Source organism: Salvelinus alpinus, chromosome 24 (assembly GCF_045679555.1).
Source record: "Salvelinus alpinus chromosome 24, SLU_Salpinus.1, whole genome shotgun sequence".
Lineage (NCBI taxonomy): Eukaryota > Metazoa > Chordata > Actinopteri > Salmoniformes > Salmonidae > Salvelinus > Salvelinus alpinus.
The window spans coordinates 16,011,098-16,023,920 of record NC_092109.1 but is presented as its reverse complement, the minus strand read 5'-3'; the positions used below and the strand labels follow the sequence as shown (position 1 = coordinate 16,023,920).

Below are 12,823 nucleotides of genomic sequence, written 5' to 3'. Positions count from 1 at the left end.
ATTCCCACCTGCATGAAGAACCTTCTTCCCACCTTCAAGATTTCACATCAGGTGAACTATAGTAGTTTTCTATCCATGTACAACACACAGTGCATGCCCTCCAGCTGTAAGTAGCCATGCAGTTTATCTAGATTTCTATAGTAAAATAATATTGTGCAATTCTCCTTGACATATTAGATTTATTTTAGAGACCTATACTACAGCATCACAAATACTATTTGTGTTCATCACTGATCAAAAATATTTCTCAATGACATTGTTTGAATTTGCACAATATTGTTCCAGGAGATACTGAGGTCTGCTGAGTGAACTGTAATAATATAACCTCTCCACTACTGACTATTAGTTGTGACTCGTGACAAACAGAAGACAGACAGTGACTTTAATTTATCAGTGACTTGCAATATAGCTGTGTCCTATACATGTTGAATAAAATTGTCCCTTTTTGTCTTAGCAATGTCATGCAAGTTATTGAAGCTGCAGTTAAACTGTGATGCCTCTATCTGCTAAGAGCTGTTTTAACTCACTATGTTGAAACACATGAACATTGTAAATATGACTGATCATTATCTGCACAAAATGATAGTAACATGCATCACAGGTTGGTTTCTGTCAAATGGTTTATTAATCGGGGTCAATCCTTGTCTTGTAGCCTGAGTGTCGGTCTGTGATATAACTTGCTTTCACTCATTGTTTGCCAAATCTGCGATCAGGCTATGTGTCTTGATGAATGGATGGATGTATTATTGTTCACATATCAGCTATTATGGAAAAATACAAAATTTAAATTGGGAATAGAAAGTTACTTTAGTACTACTGTACTCCTATGTTTACCTTAAATATAAATGCAACATGCTACATTTTTTTTATACTGAGTTACAGTTCATATAAGAAAATCAGTCAATTGAAATAAATTAGGCCAGAATCTATGGATTTCACGTGACAAGGAATACAGATATGCATCTGTTGTCACAGATACCTTAAGGTAGGGGCGTGGATCAGAAAACCAGTCAGTATCTGGTGTGACCATTTTCCTCATGCAGCGCAACAAATGTATTTTGCATGGAGTTGATCAGGCCTGTGGAATGTTGTCCCACTCTTCAATGGCTGTGAAGTTGCTGAATATTGGCAAGAGTTGTAACACAATGTTGTAGAAGTTAAACCAGAGCATCCAAAACATGCTCAATAGGTGACATGTCTGGTGAGTATGCAGGCCATGGAAGAACTGGGACATTTTCAGCTTCCAGGAGTTGTGTACAGATCCTTGAGACATGGGGTCGTTCATTATCATGCTGAAACATGAAGTGATGGCGGCGGATGAATGGCACGACAATGGGCCTCAGGATCCGGTGGCAGTATCTCTGTGAATTCTAATTGCCATCAATAAAATGCAATTGTGTTTGTTGTCCGTGGCTTATGCCTGCCCATACCATAACCCCGCCTCCACCATGGGGCACTCTGTTCACAACGTTGACATCAGCAAACCGCTCGCCAACACACCATACACGTGGTCTGTGGTTGTGAGGCCGGTTGGAAGTACTGCCAAATTCTCTCAAATAAAGTTGGAGGGGACTTACGGTAGAAAAATTTACATTCTATGGCAACAGCTCTGGTGGACATTCCTGCAGTCCGCGTGCCAACTGTGCGCTTCCTCAAAACTTCAGACATCTGTGGCATTGTGTTATGTGACAGAACTGCACACTAGAGTGGCCTTTTATTTTCCATGTAATGATCAGTGCTGATTTTAGCATGCAAATCTTGGTGGGGCAAAAAAAGATATAATGTATATGCATGCCAGCAAAGCCACAACACTAAACAATACGTTAATTGCACTTTATAACGGTGACAAACGGTGCCCATAAACTGTTAGGTCCTACATAAAGCTGTCCCAACAGCAGAGTTTTATTTTCAGCACCATAGAGTGAATCCTTACCACCGTTACACCTGGCTATCAGCGGAGCCTTGTCTGGCAGCAAAACAGTTCATTCAGCCTCATTTACTGCCTTTTTAAAAACCATAGCTGATATGGTTGACTTGCTTAAACAAATGTGGTTTCTACTGACAATTCAAATGTAAAAACTATGGCATAAGGGAACGGTGAGCGGATCATTTCTATTGACAATGAGTGAGCTAAGACAGATGTAGTCAAAAAAACGATTTGTTTTCTGCACTTTTGTAATGTACAGCGACAGAATTCAGAACATGGGCCATTCTTACATAATTTTTTCTGTACACCAAGTCAGGACCGTAGGATAAATAAAGCAGACAGTGAAAGCTCTTACAATATTCGATGATGACATTTCTCTAAAACAGGCTATAGGCTACATGTGCACCATCAAGTCAGAACAGTAAGCACATGGGCTACTAATAGCTTACTACACAACATACACTTATTATTACTTTCTTAGCTACAGTATAGATATCTCCCTGGCATATTACAAAATTTATGCAGCAGCATACAATACATTTTTGGGCTCACCTTGTTGTGCTGAACAGGAAGGTGGCCCGGCACTTCTTGTCAGCAAATTTTGTCATGAAACTTTGTCATCAATGTCTGGCATTCTCTGGATTTATGGTGCTTTCAAGACAACTGGGAACCTGGGAAAAAAACACGGTTGAATCATGATGTCAGTGATCTTCAGGTCAGGGCTCTAGAAAGAGGCCTGAGTTCCCGACTTGGAATTCCGAGTTGGATGACCATTCTAAACGTATTTTCCCTGTCAGAGCTAGTTTCCAGTTATCTTGAACTCACTAAAGTCTGAGATTTCCCAGTTCTGAGTTTCCAGTTCTTTTGAACTCGGAAGAAGTCATGCTGTATTGACAGCATGACCAATGTATTCAACCTTTTCTGGCCCATGGTGTTGCCTGTGAATGTTTATCTTTTTAATCTTTGAAAAACCCAGACTTGGACCACACACCCTCTCCACTGAATAGCATGCTAGTGGTTGCTTTGCAACGCTTGCAGTTAGCCACTGATTCCTTCCAAACCACTTATTGTTGAATTTGCGATTTCCAACTTGTTGTGTAATGTTTATGTCCAATGGCTGATGAGCACCGATATGTTTTATCTATCATTTCTCTTCATGTGACAAGGATTGAAAAGGATTTGCCAGTAGATTGTCGACTTAACTCATGAGGATGATTACTTGTCTAGCTTGCTAGCTAAGATTTTGAAAGTATGATGTTGACATGATCAGTCCAACCAAAGCAACAGGAGATATAATGTGATTTAACATAATTTTATCTGTGGCCAATGACCTTGAACCAGATAAAGTCATTGGGCACTTCTAACGTAAATCTATGGCTCTGTAGATGGGCACTTCTAACGTAAATCTATGGCTCTGTAGATTTTGCGGTGACATAGTGTCCCCATGAGTGACCGAACACAGCCAGTCACGGCACAACTAGAGAAGATTACCATCCCCTACACTCTGTATTTCCGCTGGCTGCCACTCCACCACAGAAAGCGCTGAGCTAGGCTGAAACACCTGCATTTTGGAGCTGCCTTACTCAAGAAAGCAAAGCGAAACCATGTTGGATATTTTATTTCAGCTCATGAAACATGGGACCAACCCTTTACATGTTGTGTTTATATTTTTGTTCGGTGTATATTGTGGATTTGAAGTGAGTATAATCATTAGCCTACTACTGTATGCACTTTAGGTGAACAGCCACAGGGTGGCAGTCTGGTGTCATTTCAGGAATTCCGACGCTCCCACAAGTATCACACCTGCACGGCAGGTTGATTTCAATCACTGTAGCATATTATAATTGCCATTTCTTAGTCCATATGAAGAGAGAACACAATAATATATTTTAACACCTCTTTCTACCATCCAAGCTGCAATGCATAGAATATAGACTACATCCATCAGTCTCGACTATATATTATGCTTATAGTATTGACTGAAATATCAATAAATTAACCACCTCCGGAATAATGTATTATTATCTAAAAATGTAATAATAATTGTTCTGTGGTATACTGTTGAATAGATCCATGCCCTGTCTCTTTAATTGAACCGAAACCGAGTGTGGCCACTGTCAATCATTTTGCGTCTGGTCCCTCCCTTTCCTGCAGCCTCAGTCTCCAGTGCGAGATTGAGATGGGAAGACGAAGCACAACCACAGGAGAGGAACGGGGAATGTCTGCATAAACTGTACATTGACACGGAACCGCGAAAACATGGGGTAACAAAACAAAACAAATTATAATTAATTATCGATTTCGAATAGCAACAGGAGTAAATTAATTTGTCGTGGGAAAATTATATCATTCTCGGGTTTCTATTTTTATGCCATTCTCCTTGGTCGCTGCTGGTACAAAGGGCTAGGAACAACTGGAGGCGATAATGGAACAGGGATGTTGTCATGTGAATGAACGACGATCATCAATGATGGAATAAAGTGAATTGAATAAGAAAATGTAAAGTAAGTAGTTGCAGAGCCGTTATCACTTTCTCATCACACGGAAGATCCAGATCCGCTCTAGATCCTGATCATCCGCTCAGGAGGACAGATGCTGTCATTGTGTCGAGACAGATTTTTTTTTCTCATTCTGCAAGTGGCCTTTCAGGAATAATGCAGAACAGGCGTTTGACTGGAAATACTTATATTTCTATTGTTGACAATACAATATATTTTGTCTGCGAAATCGGTAAAGACGTGACAACAGTTAAATTGTCCGTTTTTGAACCGCTTTATCATACCATTAAAATGAATGGTTTTTTTCTATTGTAGATTCTCTAGGTACATTCCGATTTTTCCCCTGTTGGAAACTGGATGATAGGCGAGAAATACGGTTACTGGTGACATCACCCGGGTCAGATCTGTATTGCTATACAGTAAATGTCAACAATGGTGGAGCCGGTGGGATTTATTGAAGCGTGGAAAGCTCAGTTTCCAGAGTCAGACCCCCCAAAGATGGAGCTCAGGTCGGTGGGGGGCATTGAGCAGGAGCTGGAGAAGTGCAAAGCCTCCATCCGGCGGCTGGAGATGGAGGTGAACAAGGAGCGCTTCCGTATGATCTACCTGCAGACACTGCTGGCTAAGGAGAGGAAGAGCTATGACCGCCAGCGCTGGGGTTTCAGGAAGGCCCAGATGAATGAGGGAGGGGACCAGGCAGGGCTGGGCGCTGAGTCTCAGCAGCCACACGTACAGGAACAAGGGGAGCGGAGCCGGTTCCAGTCGGTGGGGGAGGCCAGGTCCAAACAGAGACCCCCTACAGCCCGGAAGTCAGCCTCCCACGGTGACGAGCTGGAGCTCCAGTCTGCCTTCGAGGTGCCCCAGCAGGCAGAGCCCTGCGAGACAGACGGCCTCTCGCCCTCCAAACAGAAAGGGGGTATCTCCCCTCGCCGCCCAAACCCACCCTCAAACAAGGACCTAGCGTCTGACCCCAATGACAAGCTTGGCATGGGGCTGGGGGTGGCAGCGCTGAGGTCCAACTTTGAGAGGATCAAACGGGCCAACTCTCACTCTGCCGGGGATGGAGGGAAGAGCCAGGAGAAGCAGCAGCAGCAGCCCTTCTACACCAACATGGAGTTTCACCATGACAGGGGCCTGGTCAGGGTGAATGACCGAGACGTCTCTGACAAGATCAGCACCCTGGGCAGCCAAGCCATGCAGATGGAGCGCAAGAGGTCCCTGCACTCTCTGCCAGGCAACCTGGCCACTGTGGCAGGCGAGCTCCGCACCCGGCCGGTCTACAGGGGACGCTCTACCGAGAGCACCTGTGGGTACGATGCTGAGTATGAGGACGGGGACCCCAACCCACGCCACCCCAAGACCAACGGGGGAAAACAGCCCCCTCCACCCCCATGGCAACCCTCTGACTTCCAGCCTTACACCAGCGTCTACGTGGGCGGGGTGATGATGGGCGAGGGCGGGGGGGATGGGAAAGGGGGCGTCACCATGAGGGACCACGTTGGAGACGAGCACCACCTGACCTGGCCCCGGCGCTCCTACTCTCCCGGGAGCTTTGAGGACGTGGGGGGCGGAGGCGGCGGCTACACACCAGACTGCAGCTCCAATGAGAACCTGACGTCCAGCGAGGAGGACTTCTCGTCTGGCCAGTCCAGCCACGTGTCGCCCAGCCCCACCACGGCCTTCCGACGGCCTTTCAGGGAGAAGAGCCGCTCGCCCTCGCAGAACTCACAGAACTCCCAGCACTCTATTGACAGCAGCAGCCCCCCCACGCCACAGTCCCAGAAGCGTCCCCATCGCCAGCAGGGCCACGTGGTTATGTCCGAAGCCACCATCGTGAGCGTCCGTAAGACCGGCCAGATCTGGCCCCCGCTCGACCCGGACACCACGCCGACCAGCAGAGCCCCCCATGACAGCAGTTTCCATGGAGACCTGGGTGAGTGGCCGCCGCCCTCTCTAATCTTAGCTCTAGTTGCTACTCCGTTCCTGTCTGGAGGTTGAAGAGGCAGTTGCACGCTGACTGTTGCCTGGCAGGGTTGATTGACTGCCATGTAAGGAAGGAGTGAGGATGGGCTTAGAGCCTCATCATCCACACTGGTAGGATTTAGAGCATCTAAATCAAATCCAACGGTTTCCATTTTTTTATTTGACTTCAATCTCACAACTGCAGGTCCTTGCATTGGTGCCGTTAATTCTCAGGTGTAGTTTCTGGTACTTGACATGTTCCTTGGCTAAAATGTCAGGTTTGACCTCTTGACTGAGACGACCCATAGAAACCCGACTAATTGCCTGCACTGAGTGCTCTCTTCATTGCCTGTTCATTACACAGTCATAGAGCCACTAAGCCTTGTGAGACATGGGCTCCTCCTAAAAATAGCTGCACAATGAATTGTCAGCGTTGTTTTCTTTTGTCTGTGTGAGCAGCTTTTCCCCTCATTCACTCTTCTCTCTCGGTGAATTTTGACACTCTTGTCTCCTCCCTCCCTTGTCTCTGAGCAGGTACGTTCGTTGTGAGGGGCTATTAGAGGGCTACATGAGCCTCACAGAGTAGATGTGTGTGTGTGTGTGTCTGCGAGCCTCAGCCAGCCAGGGGAGACAGAGGATGCATCCTAAATGGCACCCTATTCCCTATGTAATGCACTACATTTGACCAGGGCTCATAGAACGCTAGTCGAAAGTAGAGCACTGTATTAGGGAATAGGGTACCATTAGAAAGCAGGCAGAGAGAGGCTTCTGACTCAGCCCACGAATATTTCTGAAACCCAACTAGATTTTTTCTAGAAGCTTTTACTGGAATACTAGACAAAGAAAGCTATATTTTCCCCCTCTCTCCCAAGCAATCAGCTTCAGTATCTTTAACCTGTTTGTAGCCTCGAGGCCCAGTTACTGCCCAGCTAACAGAGCAGGTTAGCGGTTAGCCGTTTGGCTTGGAGCTAGAGGCGTGGGCGCTATGCTTGGCGCTAGCTGCAGCGTTGTCTCCTTCTGGCCCGGTGTCCCTGAGCTTTCTGCTGACGAAGTGAGTGGCGTTTTAGCGCCTGCCCTCCCGCCGCAGCCCTGGCGGAGCAGACAGAGCTGCGGGCCATTGGCAGCGGACGCCCTTTACTGTGCCAGGATGAGCCCTGTGTGTGTGTGTGCAGAGAGGCAGATAAGACTGTCTTCTCTGATGGCGGGGGGGGGGCAGCAGATGCACACTAACCCCTGTACATAGGGTGTGGCGCCAAATCTGGCTTGCCTACTACCTACTTAAACTGCATACTGTGTACTAAGCGTACTACATACTATTTAGAATGTACTGTTTAGTAAAAACGAATGCAGTAAGGAACAAATATCTGCATACTAGGCTCCTCCTACTGAGAATTTGTTGATTCCTGCCATTTCGTACCTAGTTATGAGCGATTAGTGCTTTTTGAGGTCAGTTCAGGTTTTAGTTCGATTACTAATAAATAATCACGGATTTCGGTTCATATTATAATTTTTTTATATGAAATGCTTTATGCATTTTGTGGGTTGAATGCTGTAACACAGAATAAAACAATTAATAAAAGTCCCATGATGGTAGTGACTAACCATTTACCGCTTATTAACAATCATTTATTCACATCACTTTACTTTAATTCAATATTTCAGTTGTTTATATTATATTTGTTTTATTTGATGACTTTATTATTTCATTCCAAGTCATCATCTCATCTCTATAGAGCTGCTGCCTATGTTGTCTGACAAAATCACTATTTTAGTCGTTTTTTCAAAGTACAGTGCATTCGGAAAGTATTCAGACCTTATATAGACAGGTATGTGCCTTTCCAAATCATGTCCAATCAATTGAATTTACCAGAGGTGAACTCCAATCAAGTTGTAGAAGCATCTCAAGGATGATCAATGGAAACACGAGGCACCTGAGTTCAATTTCGAGTCACATAGCAAAGGGTCTGAATACTTATGTAAATAAGGTATTTCAGTTTTTTTATTTTGTAGAAATGTCTTTCTTGTTCTTAACTGACTTGCCTCGTTAAATACAAATGGGTGTTAATGGCAGAGCGGGGTCACTTACAGTGCCTTCAGAAAGTATTCACACCTCTTGACCTTTTACATATTTTGTTGTGTTACCGCCTGCATTTAAAATGTTTTATATTGAGCTGTTGTGTCACTGACCTACACACAATACCCCATAATGTCAAAGTGGATTTATGTTTTTAGAAACTTTTACAAATTAATTAATAATTAAAAGCGGGAATGTCTTGGGTCAATAAGTATTCAACCCTTTTGTTATGGCAAGCCTAAATAAGTTCAGGAGTACAAATTTGCTTAACAAGTCACATAATAAGTTGCATGGACTCACTCTGTGTGCAATAAGTGTTTAACATGATTTTAAAATGACTACCTCATCACTGTACCCCACACATACAATTATCTGTAAGGTCCCTCAGTCAAGCAGTGAATTTCAAACACAGGTTCAACCACAAAGACCAGGAAGGTATTCCAATGCCTTGCAAAGAAGGGCACCTATTGGTACATGGGTAAAAAATTACTTTGAGCATGGTGAGGTTCTTAATTACACTTTGGTTGGTGTATCAATACAACCAGTCACTACAAAGATACAGGTGTCCTTCCTATCTCAGTTGCTGGAGAGGAAGGAAACTTGCGCAGGGATTTTACCATGAGGCCAATGGTGACTTTGCAGTTACAGAGTTTAATGGCTGTGATAGGAGAAAACTGAGAATGGATCAACATTGTAGTTACTCCACAATACTATCTTAATGATAGTATCAAGGCACAAGGCGAGACCCACATGCAGACACAGGAGGCAGATGGTTGGAGTCTTACAATGTTTATTAATCCAAAGGGGTAGACAAGAGAATGGTTCTGGACAGGCAAAAAGGTCAAATCCAGTTCAGAGTCCATGAGGTACAGAGTGGCAGACAGGCTCATGGTCAAGGCAGGCAGAATGGTCAGGCAGTCGGGTACAAAGTCCAGAAACAGGCAAGGGTCAAAACTGTGAGGACTAGAAAAAGGAGAATGCAAAAAGCAGGAGAACAGGAAAAACACTGGTTGACTTGGAAACATACAGGACGAACTGGTACAGAGAGACAGGAAACACAGGGATAAATACACTGGGGGAAATAAGCGACACCTGGAGGGGGTGGAGACAATCACAAGGACAGGTGAAACAGATCAGGGCGTGACTAAAGTAAAACTGCAAAACATTTGGCAAAGAAATGAACTATATGTCCTCAATACAAAGCGTTACGTTTGGGGCAAATCCAACACATCACTGAGTAACACTCTTACTATTTTCAAGCATGGTGGTGGCTGCATCATGTTATGGTTATGCTTGTCATTGGCAAGGACCAGTGTTTTTTATGATAAAAATTTACAGAATAGAGCTAAGCACAGACAAAATCCTAGAGGTAAAACTGGTTCAGTCTGTTTTCCAACAGACACTGGAAGACAAATTCACCTTTCAGCAGGACAATAACCGAAAACACAAGGCCAAATATACACTGGAGTTGCTTACCAAGACGACATTGAATGGCCTAGTTACAGTTTTGACTTAATTCGGCTTGAAAATCTATGGCAAGACTTGAAAATGGCTGTCTAGCAATGATCAACAACCAACTTGACAGGGATTGAAACATTTCAAAAATAATAATGTACAAATATTGTGCAATCCAGGTGTGCAACACTCTTAGAGACTTACCCAGAAATACTCACAGCTGTAATCACTGCCAAAGGTGATTCTAACATGTATTGACTCAGGGTTGTGAATACTTACAGTTGAAGTCGGAAGTTTACATACACCTTAGCCAAATACATTTAAGCTCAGTTTTTCACATTTCCTGACATTTAATACTAGTAAAAATTCCCCGTTTTAGGTCAGTTAGGATCACCACTTTATTTTAAGAACGTGAAATGCCAGAATAATAGTAGAGAGAATTATTTATTTTAGCTTTTATTTATTTCATCACATTCCCAGTGGGTCATAAGTTTACATACATTCAATTAGTATTTGGAGCATTGCCTTAAAATTGTTTAACTTGGGTGACACGTTTCGGGTAGCCTTCCACAAGCTTCCCACAATAAGTTGGGTGAATTTTGGCCCATTACTTCTGACAGAGCTGGAGTAACTGAGTCAGGTTTGTAGGCCTCCTTGCTCGCACACGCTTTTTCAGTTCTGCCCACAAATGTTCTATAGGATGAGGTCAGGGCTTTCTGATGGCCAGTCCAATACCTTGACTTTGTTGCCCTGAAGCCATTTTGCCACAATTCTGGAAGTACGCTTGGGGTCATTGTCCATTTGGAAGACCCATTTGCGACCCAGCTTTAACTTCCTGACTGATGTCTTGAGATGTTGCTTCAATATATTATATCCACATAATTTTCCTGCCTCATGATGCCATCTAATTTGTGAAGTGCACCAGTCCCTCCTGCAGCAAAGCACCCCCACAACATGATGCTGCCACCCTTGTGCTTCACAGTTGGGATGGTGTTCTTTGGCTTGCAAGCCTCCCCCTTTTTCCTCCAAACATAACGATGTTCATTATGGCCAACTTTTTGTTTCATCAGACCAGAGGACATTTCTCCAAAAAGTGCAGTCTTTGTCTCCATGTGCAGTTGCAAATCGTAGTCTGGCTTTTTTTATGGCGGTTTTGGAGCAGTGGCTTCTTCCTTGCTGAGCGGCCTTTCAGGTCATGTCGATATAGGATTTGTTTTACTGTGGATATAGATACTTTTGTACCTGTTTCCTCCAGCATCTTCACAGGGTCCTTTGCTGTTGTTCTGGGATTGATTTGCCCTTTTCGCACCAAAGTACGTTCATCTCTAGGAGACAGAACGTGTCTCCTTCCTGAGCAGTATGACGGCTGCGTGGTCCCATGGTGTTTATACTTGCCTACTATTGTTTGTACAGATGAACGTGGTACCTTCAAGCGTTTGGAAATTGCTCCCAAGGATGAACCAGACTTGTGGATGTCTACAATTTTTTTTCTAAGGTCTTGGCTGATTTCTTTTGATTTTCCCATGATATCAAGCAAAGAGTCACTGAGTTTGAAGGTAGGACTTGAAATACATTCACAGGTACACCTCCAATTGACTCAAATTATGTCAATTAGCCTATCAGAAGCTTCTAAAGCCATTTTCCAATCTGTTTAAAGGCACAGTCAACTTAGTGTATGTAAACATCTGACCCACTGGAATTGTGATACAGTGAATTATAAGTGAAATAATCTGTCTGTAAACAATTGTTGGAAAAATGACTTGTGTCATGCACAAAGTAGATGTCCTAACTGACTTGCCAAAACTATAGTTTGTTAACAAGACATTTGTGGAGTGGTTGAAAAACGAGTTTTAATGACTCCAACCTAAGTGTATGTAAACTTCTGACTTCAACTGTATGTAAATTAGGCATTTATGTATTTCATTTTCAATAAATTAGCAAATAAATAAAATGTTTCCACTTTGTCATTATGGGGTATTGTGTGTAGATGGGTGAGAAAAAAAAATCTGAAATAATCCATTTTGAATTCAAGCTGTAAGACAACAATATGTGGAATAAGTCAAGGTGTATGAATTCTTTCTGAAGTCACTGTACAGACGATGTCGGAGTTGCACTCATGTATTTGTGGGATAATCTGCATTTTAGAATGTATGGAATCTGTTTGATCAAGCTTAAGGGGAGGGAGAATAGGAGATGTTTTCTGTTAGTGGTTGAGCCGTCGTGAGTGAGGATGGGGATGAGGAAGAGGTGGAGGAGGAAAATGATGAGGGTAATGATTATGATGGGGAGGAAGAGGAAGGGGTTGATGGTGAAGATGATGAGTACGGCTGAGGCAGATTGCATGGCTGATTTGGGGTTTCTCACTTCACTGGTCAGGGATGGGGGTCTGTAGAGAGGCACAGATGGGACGAGCTCTCCCGTTGCGTAACAGAATACACACGCACAAACAAACACACTTACACAAACAAACACACACACACACACATACTCTCACACATATATTGGGGCTAATACGCTGTCAGCAGCGTGTGTTTGTGCGTGTGTGTGTTAGTGCCAAAGCGTACATGCATGTGTTGTGACCAGGTGCTGGATGCTGTTTGCTTGTACTGTAGTTAGCTGGGCTGTTTGTTCGTACTGTAGTTAGCTGGGCTGTTTGTTTGTACTGTAGTTAGCTGGGCTGTTTGTTCGTACTGTAGCTAGCTGGGCTGTTTGTTCGTACTGTAGTTAGCTGGGCTGTTTGTTCGTACTGTAGTTAGCTGGGCTGTTTGTTCGTACTGTAGTTAGCTGGGCTGTTTGTTTGTACTGTAGTTAGCTGGGCTGTTTGTTTGTACTGTAGTTAGCTGGGCTGTTTGTTTGTACTGTAGTTAGCTGGGCTGTTTGTTCGTACTGTAGCTAGCTGGGCTGTTT

General features: G+C 43.8%; 1 protein-coding gene across 1 annotated transcript in view; it reads left to right on the top strand.

Moving 5' to 3' along the window:
* The first annotated feature begins 4,102 nt into the window (after positions 1-4,102).
* The window catches only part of LOC139552234 (breakpoint cluster region protein-like), a 130,625-nt gene continuing 121,904 nt past the window's right edge, over positions 4,103-12,823 (top strand). Inside the window, exons 1-2 of the mRNA XM_071363760.1 lie at positions 4,103-4,431; positions 4,741-6,358. Coding sequence (XP_071219861.1) covers positions 4,849-6,358 — 1,510 coding nt within the window. The 5' untranslated portion in view covers positions 4,103-4,431; positions 4,741-4,848. The remainder of the gene's footprint in view (positions 4,432-4,740; positions 6,359-12,823) is intronic.